This window comes from Mustelus asterias, chromosome 23, assembly GCF_964213995.1.
Source record: "Mustelus asterias chromosome 23, sMusAst1.hap1.1, whole genome shotgun sequence".
In the NCBI taxonomy this organism is placed as follows: domain Eukaryota; kingdom Metazoa; phylum Chordata; class Chondrichthyes; order Carcharhiniformes; family Triakidae; genus Mustelus; species Mustelus asterias.
In genome coordinates, this window is record NC_135823.1 from 40,761,738 (window position 1) to 40,782,059 (window position 20,322).

Sequence of the window (20,322 nt, forward strand, 5' to 3'; positions counted from 1 at the left end):
GTGGGAAAGTTCAGTGATGATTGTGTGTTTGGTACCATTTGCAACTCCTAAGATTCCAAAGCAGCCTGTGTTCATACGCAGTATGACCTAGAAACATTCAGGCTTGGCCTCAAAATTAATATTCATGCCACCCAACTGCTAGGCATTAACCAACTCAAACTAGTGATGGTCCCCTTAACATTCCTACTGCTGAAACTCCCAGCAAAATCTTCAAATGGGTTTCATAATACATTCAATTCATGTATGTATGAGTGACAGCTTTATTAGGTTATAAGTCTAATCTCCAGATGGCTCTATAGATCTGCCCATAGTAGACGTTGGGAGAGTGTCTTTGTGGGCAGCATAGGGGTAAGGATTGGAGGACCTAACAGCCTTATGTAAATCTGGGTCAATGTCTCAGAACAGGGGCGAACCTTTGGAAAACCATCCTTGGCACTTCCCCGTCTCCAAATTGCCTCCAGGATGGAGTGTCACAATCTGGTGGCAGTACCAACATGATTACGTTCCTGTCTCCCAGGCTAGAAATTGCATGTGACAAGGATCCTATACATCAAGGCCACTCTGCTTTATTGGGAAATATTTTGACTTCAACCATCAACCTTGGTAGCAACAATTTGGCCCACTGTGCATAAGCCAAACAGCACAATGGGTGCACTGGATGCATGAAAATGGCTCAAGATAACAGCTTACCATTACTGTCTCAAGGTCAATTAAATATTCACAACACCAACACCCCATGAACAAATAGAGGGAGACAGACCAAACAGTGCCCGAGTGGGGCAAGGAGGGCGACCAAACAGTGGCCAGTCGTCTCCTAAACAGTGAAGCAGTAGAACTGGGCAATTACAAAAGCAAGCCGCTAGTAGATTATATTAATGTACGAAAGAATTGCCTTCCAAATTTAAGAATGGTTCTGCTGCAGTTTCTCAATAAATTTCTGCACAGCCTCATTATCTCTCTGCATAATAAATTCAGGATGTCCAGCACGGTGGCACAGTGGTTAGCACTGCTGTCTCACAGCACCAGGGACCTGGGTTCGATTCCCGGCTTGGGTCACTGGAGTTTGCACGTTCTCCCCATGTCTGCATGGGTTTCCTCCAGATACTCCGGTTTCCTCCCAGTCTGAAAGATGTGCTGATTAGGTGCATTGACCCGAACAGGCACCGGAGTGTGGCAACTAGAGGAATTTCACAGCAACTTCATTGCAGTGTTAATATAAGCCTTACTTGTGACTAATAAATAAACTTTTACTTTTGAATGCAAGTGCAAACCTCAGTGGTTTTTTTGTTTAAAACTGTTCACTTGGCACCAATTTACAAAAACAAAATCAGGTGGATTAAAGAATGCCAGAAAACAATTACAACTGACTACAACCTATGAACACTGATTTTGGACACATGTAACATGACAACCATAGTGAAAATCACTTCGCTAATTCATGCAGCTACTCCAAATGGTGTGTATTGAAAGCATTCACAGATTCTGTCTTTGAGACAGTGCATAAATTAGCATTTCAAACCAGTGACCTGCTGCAAGTACCAAGGCAAGGTTCACTGCCAGTGTGAATAAGTCAGTTCTTGCCATCATTCAAAGAACAAAGAACAATACAGCACAGGAACAGGCCCTTCGGCCCTCCAAGCCCGCGCCGCTCCCCGGTCCAGGATTGAATCCTGAATCCAGGATCCCCGCCCAATTTTCCAGCCTATCTACATACTAATATCCTATCCACCGAGCTGTCCCTCACAGCTACGATGCTTTGTTCATCACAACCTATTAACTATCCCCCACCCCGCCATTTCAGACCATGTGATCTCCAGGGAGAGGCGAAAACCCAGAGTGAAAACCCCAGGGCTAATATGGGGAAACAAAATCTGGGAAATTCCTCTCCGACCCCCTGAGGCGATCGAAACGAGTCCAGGAGATCACACTGGCCCTGATCGGAAAATGCTTCCCAACCCTAGTCATTTCCACTTCCACGAACACCATATGAATTCCCTGCCCCCGAGACAGGTTCCCAACTATCCACAGTCTCGCTCTGTACTGGCACCAGCAAGATGATCATAGAATGAAGCCTTGAAACGAGAAACAAAGAACAATTAGCCCGCGCCGCTCCCTGGTCCAAACTAGACCACTCTTTTGTATCCCTCCATTCCCACTCCGTTCAAATAGCTGTCTAGATAAGTCTTAAACGTTCCCAGTGTGTCCGCCTCCACCACCTTGCCCGGCAACACATTCCAGGCCCCCACGACCCTCTGTGTGAAATATGTCCTTCTGATATCTGTGTTAAACCTCCCCCCCTTCACCTTGAACCTATGACCCCTCGTGAACGTCACCACCGACCCGGGGAAAAGCTTCCCACCGTTCACCCTATCCATGCCTTTCATAATTTTATACACCTCTATTAAGTCTCCCCTCATCCTCCGTCTTTCCAAGGAGAACAACCCCAGTTTCCCCAATCTCTCCTCATAACCAAGCCCCTCCATACCAGGCAACATCCTGGTAAACCTCCTCTGTACTCTCTCCAAAGCCTCCACGTCCTTCTGGTAGTGTGGCGACCAGAACTGGACGCAGTATTCCAAATGTGGCCGAACCAACGTTCTATACATCTGCAACATCAGACCCCAACTCTTATATCTATGCCCCGTCCTATAAAGGCAAGCATGCCATATGCCTTCTTCACCACCTTCTCCACCTGTGACGTCACCTTCAAAGATCTGTGGACTTGCACACCCAGGTCCCTCTGCGTCTCTACACCCTTTATGGTTCTTCCATTTATCGTGTAGCTCCTCCCTACATTATTCCCACCAAAATGCATCACTTCGCATTTATCTGGATTGAACTCCATCTGCCATTTCCTTGCCCAAATTTCCAGCCTATCTATATCCTTCTGTAGCCTCTGACAATGTTCCTCACTATCTGCAAGTCCTGCCAGTTTTGTGTCGTCCGCAAACTTACTGATCACCCCAGTTACTCCTTCTTCCAGATCATTTATATAAATCACAAACAGCAGAGGTCCCAATACAGAGCCCTGCGGTACACCACTAGTCACAGGCCTCCAGCCGGAAAAAGACCCTTCCACTACCACCCTCTGTCTTCCATGACCAAGCCATTCATTGACATATTGAAACAGTTTGGGGGGGGGGGGGGGGGGGGGAAAGAGAGAGAAGAAAGAGGTGGAGGAGAAGAGAGAGAGAACAATAAAAACAAGTAATTACCCACATCCTAGATTTCAGGTCTGCCCCAAAGGGCATGGCTAAATTCATGATAGATGAGCCCGAGGGTCAACAACTTGTCTGAATGTCAGGGGAGTGCAGAACAAGTTTATTTAATTAGTCAGCTAGTGTGTGTATTTTTTTGGCCTTTACTTTAACAGCAGTTTTTCTAGTTTAAAGTGAAAACTAGAAGTGGGCAGCAAAGGAGTCTGGGAAGGGTTTTTATTTTAACTTTAAAAGTCAGTTACCTGGGTGGTTCCCCCTCAGTAGTAGTTTTTTTTTCTCTCGGGCCCCTAGCCCTATAAATTGGTGCAGAGGAGATACCCGATCCTCTACACTGGTAGAGGATCCCACCCTTCCATCCTCCTCTAACCTAATTATAAGTGTGGGGAAGTTTTTTGTTTTCTTTTTTTCTTGCTGGTAATGGCTTCAGGGATGGCAGTTCAGGCAGTATGCTGCATCTCCTGTGGGATGTATGTGGTGAGGAAATCCAGTAGTGTTTCAGGAGATTTTAGTTGTAAGAAGTGCATTAGATTGCAGCTTCTGGAGGAGCGTGTAAAGGAGCTGGAGGGGGAGGTAGAGGAACTCCGCATAATTCGGGAGGCGGAGGTGGAAGTTGATAGGAGTTATAGAGAAATAGTAACTCCTAGAAATGAGGCTTGGGTCAATGCCAGGAGGAGGGGTAAGAAGCAATCGGGAAGACAATCCCCTGGGGCGGTTCCCCTCCATAATAGGTTTTCGGTGCTGGAGGCTACAGTTGAGGAGGAATCAACTGAGCATAGAGAGCAGATCTCTGGGGGTGAGCCGAGTGAGAAAGCTCAGGTGGTTAGGGGCTGTAAAAGACTGGGCCTTGTGATTGGGGACTCCACAATTAAGGGGACAGATAGGAGGGTCGGAACTAAAGGTAGGGACTCAGGGTTGGTGTGTTGCCTACCAGGGGCTGGGGTCCGGGATGTGTCTGACAGGGTATTCAGGATTCTTAGGGGGGAGGGAGATAAACCACAAGTTATTGTACATGTGGGGACACACGACATAGGGAGGATAGGGGAAGGGGATATTAGGCAGGGATTTATGGAGTTGGGGTGGAAACTAAAGGCCAAGACTGACAGAGTGGTTATCTCTGGACTCTTGCCTGTACCACGGGATAGTTTAGAGAGGAATAGGGAGGGGGAAGGTTTGAATTCATGGCTGAGGGGATGGTGCAGGAGGGAGGGGTTCAGGTACTTAAGCAATTGGGGCTCGTACTGGGGAAGGTGTGACCTCTATGAGAAGGATGGTCTACACCTTAATCAGAAGGGGACCAATATCCTGGGGGGTAAATTTGCTAAGGCCATGCAAGGAGGTTTAAACTGATTCGGGGGGGGGGAGGGATCCTGAGTAGTGGGGCTGAAAGTGAGGGATGCATGGATGGGGACTGCAATGCACGGCATTGCAGAGGTGGGGTGGAGCAGGGTTTGAAATGTGTATACTTCAATGCCAGGAGTATTCGCAATAAAGTGGGTGAACTTGCAGCGTGGATCAGTACCTGGGACTTCGATGTTGTGGCTATTTCAGAGACATGGATAGAGCAGGGGCAGGAATGGATGCTGCAGGTCCCGGGGTTCAAATGTTTTAGTCGAAGTAGGGAAGGAGGTAGAAGAGGGGGAGGGGTAGCATTATTGGTCAGAGATTGTATCACAGTGTCAGAGAGGAGGTTTGATGAGGACTTATCTGTTGAGGTAGTATGGGCGGAGATTAGAAATAGGAGAGGAGAGGTCACCCTGTTGGGAGTCTTTTATAGACCTCCTAAAAGTTCTAGAGAGGTTGAGGAAAGGATTGCGGAGTCAATCCTGCTTAGGAGTGAAAGTAATAGGGCAATTGTTATGGGGGATTTTAACTTGACTAATATTGACTGGAATTGTTATAGCTCTAGCTCGTTAGAGGGGTCAGTTTTTGTTCAAAGCGTGCAGGAAGGTTTTTTGACTCAGTATGTAGACAGGCCAACTAGAGGTGAGGCTATATTGGATCTGGTGCTGGGAAATGAGCCAGACCAGGTGCTAGACTTGGAAGTTGGTGTGCATTTTGGTGATAGTGACCACAATTCGGTTACGTTCACCTTAGTGATGGAAAGGGATAGGCATGAACCTCGGGCCAGTGGTTTTAGCTGGGGGAAGGGTAATTATGAGGCTATTAGGAGAGAATTAGGAAACATAGGTTGGACTAGGAGATTACAGGGACTGGGAACGTCCGACATGTGGAGTTTTTTCAAGGAGCAGCTACTGCGAGTCTGTGATAGGTATGTCCCTGTCAGGCAAGGAGGAATTGGTAGGGCTAGGGAACCGTGGTGCACCAAAAAAGTTTCTTTGTTGGTTAAAAAGAAAAAGGAGGCTTATGTTCGGATGAGACGTGAGCACTCGGGTAGTGCACTAGAAAGCTTTAGATTGGCTAAGAGGGAGTTGAAGAGCGAGCTTAGAAGGGCTAAAAGGGGACATGAGAAGACTTTGGCGGATAGGGTTAAAGAGAATCCTAAGGCGTTCTATAGGTATGTCAAGAACAGAAGGTTGGTTAGGGCAAGTTTAGGGCCAGTTATAGATGGCAGAGGGAAGTTATGTGTGGAACCGGAGGAGATTGGTGAAGCATTGAACCAATATTTCTCTTCGGTGTTCACGCAAGGGGACATGAATATAGCTGAGGAGGACACTGGGTTGCAAGGGAGTAGAATAGACAGTATTACAGTTGATAAGGAGGATGTGCAGGATATTCTGGAGGGTCTGAAAATAGATAAATCCCCTGGTCCGGATGGGATTTATCCAAGGATTCTCTGGGAGGCAAGAGAAGTGATTGCAGAGCCTCTGGCTCTGATCTTCAGGTCGTCGTTGGCCTCTGGTATAGTACCAGAAGATTGGAGGTTAGCGAATGTTGTCCCATTGTTTAAGAAGGGGAACAGAGACTTCCCCGGGAATTATAGACCGGTGAGTCTCACTTCTGTTGTCGGCAAGATGTTGGAAAAAATTATAAGGGATAGGATTTATAGTTATTTGGAGAGTAATGAATTGATAGGTGATAGTCAGCATGGTTTTGTGGCAGGTAGGTCGTGCCTTACTAACCTTATTGAGTTTTTTGAGAAAGTGACCAAGGAGGTGGATGGGGGCAAGGCAGTGGACGTGGTATATATGGATTTTAGTAAGGCGTTTGATAAGGTTCACCATGGTAGGCTTCTGCAGAAAATGCAGATGTATGGGATTGGGGGTGATCTAGGAAATTGGATCAGGAATTGGCTAGCGGATAGGAAACAGAGGGTGGTGGTTGATAGTAAATATTCATCATGGAGTGCGGTTACAAGTGGTGTACCTCAGGGATCTGTTTTGGGGCCACTGCTGTTTGTAATATTTATTAATGATCTGGATGAGGGTATAGTTGGGTGGATTAGCAAATTTGCTGATGACACCAAAGTCGGTGGTGTGGTAGACAGTGAGGAAGGGTGTCGTAGTTTGCAGGAAGACTTAGACAGGTTGCAAAGTTGGGCCGAGAGGTGGCGGATGGAGTTTAATGCGGAGAAGTGTGAGGTAATTCACTTTGGTAGGAATAACAGATGTGTTGAGTATAGGGCTAACGGGAGGACTTTGAATAGTGTGGAGGAGCAGAGGGATCTAGGTGTATGTGTGCATAGATCCCTGAAAGTTGGGAATCAAGTAGATAAGGTTGTTAAGAAGGCATATGGTGTCTTGGCGTTTATTGGTAGGGGGATTGAATTTAGGAGTCGTAGCGTTATGTTGCAACTGTACACAACTCTGGTGCGGCCGCACTTGGAGTACTGTGTGCAGTTCTGGTCCCCACATTACAGGAAGGATGTGGAGGCTTTGGAGAGGGTGCAGAGGAGGTTTACCAGGATGTTGCCTGGTATGGAGGGGAGATCCTATGAGGAGAGGCTGAGGGATTTGGGATTGTTTTCGCTGGAAAGGCGGCGGCTAAGAGGGGATCTTATTGAAACATACAAGATGATTAGAGGTTTAGATAGGGTGGATAGTGATAGCCTTTTTCCTCTGATGGAGAAATCCAGCACGAGGGGGCATGGCTTTAAATTGAGGGGGGGTAGTTATAGAACCGATGTCAGGGGTAGGTTCTTTACCCAGAGGGTGGTGAGGGATTGGAATGCCCTGCCAGCATCAGTAGTAAATGCGCCTAGTTTGGGGGCGTTTAAGAGATCCGTAGATAGGTTCATGGACGAAAAGAAATTGGTTTAGGTTGGAGGGTCACAGTTTTTTTTTTTAACTGGTCGGTGCAACATCGTGGGCCGAAGGGCCTGTTCTGCGCTGTAATGTTCTATGTTCTATGTTCTAAGGGTCAGGCTCAGTTCCAACTTCACCAAATAACCAGAAATAAGCACTTGGATTTGGGAGGGGTTCCTGTTCTGAGACAGCAAGACAAGCACCGTCTCCCACCAGACATTGGCTGACAGCCCAGATCAGCATTCCAACAAGGCATCTTTCCGAGTGCCTCTCTCAGCTGCACCATTGAGAAACCAGAGATTAAATATTTAAAAGGTTCCCAGAATTCACAATATCTGGGAGATGCTACAAGAGATAATCACAACTGTCCACTAGGCTCTGGACACCGAGAATACCTGCAGGCTGTGCCCGACCCAGACAGAAGAGCTGCAGTCCAACAATCTGTCCCGTTCATTCCCTCCTAGTGAGCCATGGCTCAGTTGGTAGCCTTCTCTCCTTGAAGGTTGTAGGTTCAAGCTCTACTAGGGATTGGAGCACAAAAGTTTAGGCACACTCCCAGTGCAGTACTGAGGGACTGCTGCACTGTTGAAGGTGCCCCATCAAAATCAGACCTTAAACCAAACTACCACCTGTCCCTCAGGTAATGAAAGATGACCCATGGCACTATTTTGGATAGGAATGGGGCCTATAGTGGATGATATGATAATTTTCCAGTTAATACAAAGCAAGTCTTGACTAGATTAGGGCCATGATTCTCTGATCCCGCTGTGCTATTTCTTTAGCGAAGCAGGCCAGGAGATTGTTATGTCGGCCGATGCACGGGGTTTGCAGGCGTGTTCACACCCTGGTAGTCATCCCAGTGCCAGGTTTTTAGTGGCTTCTGCTCCGTGCTGGAAATCAGCGGGGAGGCCCAAAGACCATTAACATAGTCATTTTAATAACATAAGAACTAGGAGCAGGAGTAGGCCATCTGGCCCCTCGTGCCTGCTCCGCCATTCAATAAGATCATGGCTGATCTTTTTGTGGATTCACTTACCTGCCCGCTCACCATAACCCTTAATTCCTCAAGTGTTCAAAAATTTATCTATCCTTGCCTTAAAAACATTCAATGAGGTAACCTCAACTGCTTCACTGAGCAGGGAATTCCATAGATTCACAACCCTTTGTGTGAAGAAGTTCCTCCTCAACTCAGTCCTAAATCTGCTCCCCCTTTGAGGCAATGCCCGCTAAGTTCTAGTTTCACCCGCCAGTGGAAGCAACTTCCCTGCTTCTATCTTATCTATTCCCTTCATAATCTTATGTTTCTATAAGATCTTCCCTCATTCTTCTGAATTCCAATGAGTATAGCCCCAGTCTACTCAGTCTCTCCTCATAAGCCAACCCTCAACTTCAGAATCAACCTAGTGTATTTCCTCTGCACCCCCTCCAGTGCCAGTATGTCCTTTCTCAAGGAGACCAAAACTGTACACAGTACTCCAGGTGTGGCCTCACCAGGACCCTATACAGCTGCAACATAATCTTGCTGTTTTTAAACTCCATCCCTCTAGCAATGAAGGACAAAATTCCATTTGCCGCCTTAATTACCTGCAAACCAACTCCGAGATTCCTGCACAAGGACACCCAGGTCCCCCTGCACAGCAGCATGCTGCAATTTAACCATTTAAATAATAGTCCATTTTGCTGTTATTCCTGCCAAACTGGATGACCTCACATTTACCAACATTGTACTCCATCTGCCAGACCCTCACCCACTCACTTAGATTATCTATATCCCTTTGCAGACTTCAGCATCCTCTGCACACTTTGCTCTGCCACTCATCTTAGTGGCATCTGCGAATTTTGACACACTACACTTGGTCCCCAACTCCAAATCATCTATGTAAATCATAAACAATTGCAGTCCCAACACTGATCCCTGAGGCACACCACTAGTCCCTGATCGCCAACCAGAAAAACACCCATTTACCCCCACTCTTTGCTTTCTGTTAGTTAACCAATTCTCGATCCATGCTAATACATTACGCATAACACTTTGCACCTTTATCTTATGTAGCAGTCTTTGGTGCGGCACCTTGTCAAATGCTTTCTGGAAATCCAGATACACCACATCCACAGGTTCCCCATTGTCCACTGCACATGTAAAATTCTCATACAATTTGAATGTAATTGCCCCAGGCCCGCTAGTAACCAACCCCGATCTCAGCACTGACAGTTGCCTACTCAGCATGCTGATTTCAGCCTCTGCAGTGCATAGAGTGGGAGATTTTTTTCTGAGCACCCAGCATGAATTACTCCAGTTTTCATGCGAATGACAGAATTTTTTGGGGAGAATGCCACCCTAGATTTTAAGTTTGCAGATTGTACTAGTTTCTTGTATTTATGGGCTTGCATCATGCAACTGAATGGTCCAAGTCCCAAATTCCAATGGGGAGACATAATGAGGTTTGGTCCTTGGGCTTTGCAGGAAAAATGAAAGCAACTCAGTTGGTTTACAATCTGGAATTCTCAGCCCCTGCAGCCTGTTCAGCTGGGGAATTTATTAAATTTAAAAACCGAGTGGCATGGGGATCAAGAATTATGCAACCATGGCAAGTAAATTAAGAAATAGAATAAATAATGTAATCACATGACAAAACAGGCTTGGATAATCTACCACTGCTGTGAAAAGATACCCCAAAAATCAGTTAGCTGAAAATCTGGATGAAAGGGGAGATTCAAAATCCAGTAAGATTGAAACTGAGGTATCAGAATTTTTGATTTTTAAAAACTGCTTCATATCAAGACTCTACATCTACAATCTAAAATTGATCTTCTGCATGAGACTATCCTACAATCAGGGAACAAGTAGCAGTATGGATAACAAATTGGTCATTAAACAGTGAAGAATAAGGATTAAAATTAGTTATTTGGACTGGCAAAAGGCAACATCTGGTGGTTCAAACATGGATATTCACCATTTGAATACTCAGGAATCAGAAGTACAATTTCAGTGACAGCAAATTAGGGAGTCTAGTTAATAAAGGAGGACTGTGACAATTTACAGGAAGTCAGTAAATTTGGTAAGCAATTGACAGATGGACGTCAATAAAGTACAAAGTAATACATTTGGAAGATTAAAGGGCTCCTTGGAAATTGGTGTCTAAATGGGGTTGGGAAGTAGAGGGATCTGGGGATACAAATATGCAAATCACAAAGTAGTAGCACAAGTTAATTAGATAATTAATTAAAAAGCACGAGTTCATTTCTAGAGAGAATAAACTGAAAAACAGAGGTTACATTCAACCTTTAGAGAACTTTGATTAGACCACACTTGATGTGCTGTGCAGTTACCATTTCATAACTCTAAGAGACATTACAGAAGAAGCAAGAAAGATTTACTGGAATACTTGAACTGAATAGGCTAATTTCTTTAGAAAACAGAAGACTGAGGTGGTGAGCTGATAGATGGCATCAAGATCAAAGGTTCGATAGGGTAGATGCGGAGAAGATATTGCCACTTGCAGTCAAGACTCTTTCACATCATGTCAGATTTAACATTAATACTGACAACACCCAGCTCTACTTCAGAACATCTCTTAAATTCTCCAGTTTTGATATTGTCAGACCGTATCATCAGACTTAAGCAGACCTTTCATCCAGGTAAATACTGGGAAGACCAAAGCCATGATGAGATGCCGGCGTTGGACTGGGGTAAACACAGTAAGAGTTTTAACAACACCAAGTTAAAGTCCAACAGGTTTATTTGGTAGCAAATACCATTAGCTTTTGGAGCGCTGCTCCTTCGTCAGATGGAGTGGAAATCTGCTCCACTCCATCTGACGAAGGAGCAGCGCTCCAAAAGCTAATGGTATTTGCTACCAAATAAACACGTTGGACTTTAACCTGGTGTTGTTAGGACCAAAGCCACCAGCTTCAGTTCCCACCCCAATGCCTCCAACAAACTCCATTCCCTGGCCTCAAAGCAAATTACTGCTGATGCTGGAATCCAAAAAAAAACATGCTGCACAATCTCAGCAGGTCTGACAGCATCTGTGGAAAAAGAACATAATGTTTGAAGTCTGGATGACCCTTTGTCAGAGCCTCAGTCAAATTCTAGGACTGCTAGAAAACCAGTAAACATTGGTAGCGAGGTCAGATGGCCCTGTGCAGGTACGAAGGAACAGCTCCATAGCATTTGCAGAGCCCATTTAGGGTAAAAGAAAATAGATGAAATGGAAATGGGAGCCAGACCAAATCAACTCAGCTCTGACAAAAATCTGGAACATCTGTGGAGCTAACTTTTTTGGGGGTATTTTAAGTAAAAGAACCAGAGTTGAATAATAAATTTAATCTGTAGCAGTGCATGGGCAATATAACTGCTGATCAAATGTTGTACTTACCCAGTAAGTCACTGGGAAGCTGGGGCAAATCCCATCTAACCATGCCAAACTTGCTCCTACGGAAGCCCACTCCTGCTATTCTCACAAGAGTTGATTTCCCCCCCAGCTTTAAAATAAATTTTTTGCAAGGAAGTAAAAATGAAATTGCTGAAATGTGTTCCATTTACTGACAGTCACTGGGAATTTTGCCAGGATTCTGTGTCTTACTGAAGATTAGAACATCTAGGGGCAATTGCAAAATACACCGCACTGAAGGTGCCAGAATATTAAACCTCAAAGTACGAACACATTATACACTGAGCATTAACCACAGATCCAGTGCAATGTTCCATACCAAGTAATGTTTGGCCCTTGAAGGTACATGGCTGAATTTCATAATCAACACGAGACTTGGATAGGAAGCCCCATCGTACAATACAAGGTGATGGGAAACAGAGAAGCTCTTGCAACACGACAGGGCAAAAAGTTACTCAAAATCAGTCCCAAGTGTTGAATTGAATACTCATTCGAACTCTCTCAATTATTGCAGAGTGGCCAACAGACAGGGTCACTGTCATCACCACAACCGAACAGGCAGCATAAAATGAACACAGAAAAGAATAAGGAGCAAGGGACAAAATCTTGGATTGCAGAATATTGCTGTTTCACAGTTGAAATGAGCACAGTAATCAGATTTTATCCCTATAACACTGGGGTGATAGACTGATTGTTACGCATTTGTCACTGACAGCAGGGACAAAAAGGGCCTGTATTAAGAAACACTGGCACATTATAGTACACTGCATTTGTCATGTTTCCTTGAGCATATTTGGAATAATCTGCCATGCAGACCTCAAATACAATGCTGCACACTCTCTGCACTCAAGCATTCTGTCAGCTTCCTTTGGGAATCTCAAAAAAGAGGTTATTTTCCTTTTGCCAAGCAAAGTCACCTTTTATTCCACTGCTGAAAAACAAGCTCATTTTACTATTAACTGCAGTGGGTCCTACATGGCATAAGATCTAATGAGATCAGGGCACCATCTGAAATACAGGTCAAAATATAGTTCCTGATTTTTCCTGAAATTGCTACGGAAAATAATTTAAGTAAAAAAAACACTGAAGCATATGCACAGCTAAAAAGACAGACTCAGACTCTACAAGGGGAGGGGGAAAGAGAAGAGGGAGCAAGCCAGGAGGGTGGCAGGAAGTAGAGCAGGAGAAGGAGTTTTTGGGGTGGTGGAGGACGAGATGCAGAGTGTCATATTAGCAAACACTGGTGGCAGCCATTGGCCAATCTGGAGTTACCAAGTACAGATCAGCAGGAATAAACATTCTAACAAACATCCTTACCCTTCCACAAGATGGATGTCCTTTTTTCTGGAAGGGCACTTAGTTGCTCTAATGACAAGAACGAACTGAAACAACCTTGGTTCTGCAGAACCTCAAAATTCTTTCCTAACAGGATAAATACAATCCAAACTAAAGTCAAATTAAACTCATTGAGCAGATTCCAGTCAGCTGCATCCCATGACCTACTATGGAAAAGGACAAAACATTTTAACTCACTCCACACTGGGAATTTTGCCAACAGAGATAACTTGCACAATCACTGACATGGTTTCATTTTTTAAATCCTCCCTTTTTAAGAACAGGAATATTTTGCTGCTGATTATAAAATAATATGTAACAATAAAACTATTTCTCCTTCACCCGAATAGGAATCAATTCTCAGGTGTAAGCTTGGGCCAAGCACCAGACAATTCAATTATTAAGCCGTCATAGCAGATACTCGTGTGCACTGCCATGAACAAGTGGCAGGGATGTTTTCCCTCCAGCACAAATGTAGTTCATTTGGTCTTTCTTGACCAGAAATATCTTACGACTGGCACTTTACCTGCAGCACTTGACTTTGAATATGAGCTCCTTTTACTGTAGTGAGAAACTTCAGAAAATTGGATTCTGAAAGTTAAAAAACACTGAACTTGCCACCTGCAGAATGAATCCAGTGGCAATTCAATGCAGCATCTGAAAGGAACTCAAATTATATGCTTGGGCATCTGACTTGAAATCAAGCAGTCTGACCCTCCTAAACTAACTAACCTGGTAAGACATAACAATGGTCAGATATATTCATTTCACATACATTTTATAGTTAGAGGATTTTCACAATATGGATTGAGGCAAAAACTATGGAACAAGAAACCTTAATTCTGCTAGAATATTAATGCTTAAACAACACTAAAATGAAAATAATTTTATCCCTTAGACTCAAAAATCAAATCTAGCTTTCAAACACCAATGTGTAAAATGCGACAGTGTAAGTGTTCAAGGCCAACATTAAAGGGATAAGCTGCAGGCTGACAGGCATATGTAATATCTCCACCCACCACAGGGCAACAGGGATATGTGACACCCAGCACACAGAAGCTTTCCACCATTTGCAGAGGGGCTTCAAAACACATCAGGGACATCTTTGCAAAAGCTCCAGACTGTTGACTAATACTTTCCTCCAAACATAGAAGGGATTGGTTCGCAGAACAGTCAAAATCTAACAATTACAGACAGTGCACAAGAGAATCACCACAAACATCCTTGCCTTTTCTATTTTTCTCCTCCCCAAACAATAATGAACTTCCATATGCACTTGCTCCATGAAAGCTTGGCAGAGACCAAAACACTTGGTAGTGTTTTTAAAAAAAAAATCAGTCCAACATCTAACATTTTATCAATTTACCATTTAAGCAATTCTAGGAACGATGGTGTCCAGCAATAAACTACTAGTTTGATCTTATTCAAGACTGCATGAAATTGAAGTTATAAACAGCACTAAGCAACAAGTTGCAGAGAAATGTTACACACATTATGAAAATCCAGTACACACTTACCTCTGTAAAACTTCATCCTGAAAAAGAGTTTTGCCATCCAACAGTTGCAGTGATGGTAGATCCAGGAAATACACACCTCCACCTTCTGTCCCCAAACATGCCATGTCACAGCAAGACTTCAACAGGATCACAGTAATTCTGGTCATGCTGGGAGAACTGTATAAAGGAAAATGATGTTACACTTTAGCATCCAAGTTTGATGTCTGGCATATTGGCAAAAAACATTCATCTTTAAAGGTGCTAGTTTCTCCATGTTAAATTGTATCAATTTAGAGATCATCAGCAAAAATATCATATCAAGACAGTTTTTGCCTGCTGCTGGTTTAGTTCCAAAGCTTCCAATGTTTTTGAAGCCAAAAGAGTGCAGGATTGAATGGTGAATTCAGATTCACTACACCTCACTCAAAAGGAAAGTCTATGGTTTTGATAGAATGGGGATCAGTGGAAGCTTGCACGCAAGTGGAAATTTTCCCTCCTGACTGATGTCCATTCCTCTCCTTGGAGGCAGCTTCACATGACATGTTTTACTAAAGGCACTAGGTAAGTTGTTGCAGGTTTCCATCAGTATCAGCAGTCCCCTTATGTCATCCAAGGGGACAGTCTTTACATGCAAGCATTAGTAGTAGGACATTCAACCGGGGGAGACAACACCTGACCTTGCATTTACCCAATCACCATCATCGCCCCTGCTACAAAGTGCAAACAGAAGACTTGGTTGATTTCTTTTCCACACTCCTACAAACATGAATAGCAAAGCCATTTCTTCCAATATTTGTGAAAAATCAGCTAAGTCAGTATAAACCAAGAATTGAAGCTGGCTATGAGACAGCATCATTTAGGAGACATCACTGAACCATCAGGACAATAGTATTCATACACTGGTCTGTAAACAACTCAAAAGTTTAGACAGTCTCAGCCCCATTAGAACTCAGGACAGCACGGTGGCACAGTGGTTAGCACTGCTGCCTCATAGTGCCAGGGACCTGGGTCAGTGTCTGTGGCGAGTTTGTATGTTCTCCCCATGTCTGCGTGTTTCCTCCTGGTGCTCCGGCTTTCTCCCATGGTCCAAAAGACATGTTGGTTAGGTGCAATGTCCATGCTAAATGCTCCCTCACTACCCAAACAGGTACTGGAATGCAGCAACTTCAGAGTGTTAATGTAAGCTTCCTTGTGACAAATAAATTTAAACATTATAGACTGCAGCTCCAGCAACCAGTAAATTTTAATAGCATCTTCAGCCAGGATACAAGATGGAAAAATCCTTTCCAGTATGGTTAACTATGAAGTGACACAGGAGTGTGCCAATGCAAGTATTTGGTAGTGGGAAGATAAAGCTGAAGTTAGGCTTCAACATCCAAGAACAAACAAAAACAAACAAATGCATTTGCAACAGTCAGGATACAGTCTCTCAGGAATAGAAGTGTGTGACTAAGAATGTCAATATACTTTCAGAAAGCAGCTCTGGTAGGAAAAAGCTTCCCGATATAAAAAGGATCTGGTGCCAAAAACCACTTCTCCATTAGACCAGCCAATCCTAGTTTGAAGCACCACACATATTAAAGTCAATAACTGTAAATTGTTAATCCAGTTTCCATTAATGGCTGCAAGTCTGCACTTCCACCTCACCACTGCAGAAACTGTTTATGCAACCTCAAGGATTAAAGAGCAAAAGCAAAACGTTGTACCACCAAATGTTTCAAATAAAAGCAATGAAGGCTTTTGATTCAACAATTGGTTGCCAATTGAAAGCAGGTCCTTGATTTCCCACTAGTCTCTGGTTACAAAGTATTTTGAAAAGCACTGATGCTCAGTGCATGCAATAGGATTAGCATGAGAGAGAGAGGGGAGGGAGGAGTGCCTTTGCCTGGCATGCTTGCCTTCATCGGCTGGGGCATTGAGTTTATAAATTGGCAAGTCATGTTGCAGCTTTATAGTACCTTAGTTAGGCTGCACTTGGAATATAGCGTTTAATTCTGGTCACCACACTACCAGAAGGATGTGGAGGCTTTGGAGGGTACAAAAGAGATTTACCAGGATGTTGCCTGGTATGGTGGGCATTAGATATGAGGAGAGGTTGGAGAAACTTGGTTTGTTCTCACTGGAACGACGGAAGTTGAGGGGCGACCCGATCGAAGTGTACAAGATTATGAGGAGCATGGATAGAGTGGATAGTCAGAAGCTTTTCCCCAGGGTGGAAGAGTCAATTACTAGGGGGCATAAGTTTAAGGTGCAAGGGCAAGGTGTAAAGGAGATGTACAAAGCAAGTGTTTTTTTTTTACACAGAGGGTGGTGGGTGCCTGGAACTCGCTGCCAGGGGAGGTAGTGGAAGCAGATACGACAGTGACTTTTAAGGGGCATCTTGACAAATACACAAATAGCATGGGAATAGAGGGATATGGTTCCAGGAAGGGCAAGGGGCTTTAGTTCAGTCAGGCAGCATGGTCGGTGCAGGCTTGGAGGGCCGAAGGGCCCGTTCCTGTCCTATAATTTTCTTTGTTCTTTGGAAATTAGACCATGGTAATAACCAGGCTTATGGTTCAAAATCAGGCTCGGAATTTGTGCAAAATAGAAATATCACTTGGAAAATTACAAGCAATTTAGCAAAGGAACAAATATGAACCAGAAGAGATTTGAAAGAATACAGCAATTTGCACAGTAATGCACACAAGCATCTGCAAAAAGGATTATTTGACTCCATATGGAAGTTCATAGCCAAGCTAAAATATCAGATCTCATCTGTGGTAGTAACGGTGAAACAATGAACCTCACCAAAAGTCGGCCACAATTTTTGTAGAAGATTGAAGGCAGTGAAGGGCCCAGGTGCCAAGACCTAAAAGAAATGGAATTTTGGTGTGATGGGATCCTAACTTAAAACAGGCAAATACCAATGTTCATATTTCTCTGTATAGTAGTCTACCAATGATTTTTTTTTAAAAAATCTACAAATTGAATGGAGTCACCCTTCACGTTCCAAGGCTAAACAGTGACATAAGCAGCATTGGTTTACTTGGAGATGATGGCTCCTGATTACTAAATTCTATGATGTGGAGATGTCGGTGTTGGACTGGAGTAAGCACAGTAAGAAGTATCACAACACCAGGTTAAAGTCCAACAGGTTGGACTTTAACCTGGTGTTGTGAGACTTCTTACTGTACTAAATTCTAAGCAACTTTAAACACACGGTCTCATTTTCTGCAATTCCATGACTACCTATGCCCAGATCCTACTTTTGCAGAGCCCCTCTCATTGGATAGTCAGTCAAAACTAGGCTGTTGTAAACAAGTCCTCAACACAGTTCTCCACTTTTACAATAGTCCGCCCGTTGTTACCACCACTCCCCCCATCAAATCTTTTCAATACATTCCCCCACCCATCTTCGCTTTTACCTTCCAACTGACCATCTCATCTGAGACTCATTTCACCATCCACACAGGACACCCACCTTCAGCCACATGGACCACTTCATTATTCCTGGCCCCGCACCACCTCTGCTGCAAAATCCTGAATATTTACATCCACTAGTTTTGGACATTTGAATATACACAAACTTCCAATTGAAAATGCCATTTCTGAAAATTAGCTTCCATTTAGAACTGTAAACATGCAATTGGTGGCTGATAAGATCTGAAAGATCAGTACATACTAAACATAGCAAAATAAAGAGTTCCAGTGAATAAGATTACATTCAAAATTAAATTAGTTAAATTGCCAACATGTTTTTGAAACAAACAGGTAAAATGAGCTTGTAAAGCAGACACGTGTTTTTTTCCCCCCCATGATAACTAATTTCTCTCTCAAGCAAATGTCCATGAGACAGTAGGAAAATATAGCCCTTCGACCATGCGAGCCACAAAGAAAAGCAAAAACAGATATAGTGCAATGTGTAGTGTGTACACAGAGTAAGTGGACACCTTAGCACTAGCCTCAATCTTAAATCAAAAATTGTAAGAATTTGCTCTATTCTGGGGCGCAAGACTTTCCACACTTTTAATTCTGTTACCAAGATGCTACCCCAGTTCAGGACAAAAAGCTCCCAGCTACTAGTTACAAGGGTTTATGTGAAATGAGTTTGCCAAATCTCAATCTAATTCCTGGTGGAAAGGGGGCCTACAGCATAAAATTACCCAATCTAGCAGGAAATTATCTAATTGGTTCTGAAACACAGTAAACAGCTGGTATGGAAATGTCACTAGCAGTAGAGGTTAGGTCCCAGGCTTATTTTTGAAGGCAATACAGAAGCAGCTTTGATTGGTATCCAGCCAAACCATCACGTGATTGAGAATACTTTGGACACAGATTTGAATGCATCCAAAGTGAGAAAGCACCATCCACCTGGAGCAATATATTTCACTATCAGCTGAACAAAGCTTCCAAAAAAAAACTTGCAGGGCCCAGACAGACATTTAGAATTAAAATGAAAGCTTTTCAAAGGATTAAAAAAAGGAATTGAGATTGCTAAAATGGGGCAGATTACTTGCAATGACAGTTCCAGCAAGCTCATCTCCATTCTGACTGCTGTTTGCCGTGTGAACTACAACAACCTAGTTTTATCTTGACGGTTTTAAACATTGATTGGAAGAGGGAAGCTTTTGTATACAATATATCCCCCAAATGTAATTCTCTTCCTATTATCATACAACTGAAGCCACAAGGACCTCAGTTCATTTTGCTAAAACATCTTCCCATTACTACAAAAAGGCATTTCTTGCGCAAGTTCAGAGTCATCATTTTGAACCATTGCTCCAGGCAACCTTTTGTCAGCTACGGCTGAGTTGATAGTACTTGTACCAGGAATTAGAAGATTGAAGGGTTCAAGTTCCCTCTGGGATTGGAGGACAAAAATCAAGGTTGACACTCCAGCATGGTACTGAGGGAGGGCTCTGCTGATGGACGTGCTAAGTTTAGGACAAGACGTTAAATTGAGGCCATAACACCATTGAGGCAGCACAGTGGTTAGCACTGTTGCCTCAATGCCAGGCACCCGAATTCGATTCCTGGCTCTAGTCACTGCCTGTGTGGAGTTTGCACATCCTCCCCGTGTCTGCGTGGGTTTCCTCCAGGTGCTCCGGTTTCCTTCCCCAGTCCAAAGATGTGCAGGTTAGGTGGATTGGCCATGCTAAATCACCCTCGAGTCCCCCTAACACTAGCTAGGATAAATGTATGTTATGGGGATAGGGCCTGGGTGGGATTGTGGTCAGTGCAGACTCAATGGCCTGAATGGCCCTATTCTGCACTGTATGATTACCTTCTTAGATGGACGCAATGTGTCATGATGCTATTTTGAAGAGCAGCATACCCTCAGTGCCTTGGGCCAACATTTATCCCTCAAAATCAACATCACAAGAACAATTCTGATTATATTGTTGTTTGTGGGAGTTTGCTGTATGCCATCTGGCTATTTGTCAACATTACAGCAGGGAATAGTCTCCTCTTTTCCACGTTGTCTGCTTTATTACTCGGGGATCTTCAAACCACAGCTTATGCTATGACTTTAAGACAGGACAGGGTAAGCAGACCCCAAGTCTATCTCAGATAAACGGTGATTGAACCTTGTGCTGACTGCATGATTCTCGATCACACGCCAATCTAGCCAACTGAGCTAACTGCACAATAAATAATGGGAACAGGCAGGGTTGTCAAAAGCCAGCATCACAGA

At 43.8% G+C, this 20,322-nt stretch overlaps 1 protein-coding gene across 3 annotated transcripts in view; it reads right to left on the reverse strand.

Moving 5' to 3' along the window:
* The window catches only part of llgl1 (LLGL scribble cell polarity complex component 1), a 100,252-nt gene that overhangs the window by 39,425 nt on the left and 40,505 nt on the right, over positions 1 to 20,322 (reverse strand). For all 3 annotated transcript variants that reach the window (XM_078240382.1, XM_078240383.1, XM_078240384.1), the window contains exon 5: positions 14,667 to 14,822. In XM_078240382.1, the coding sequence (XP_078096508.1) occupies positions 14,667 to 14,822 (156 nt within the window). The remainder of the gene's footprint in view (positions 1 to 14,666; positions 14,823 to 20,322) is intronic.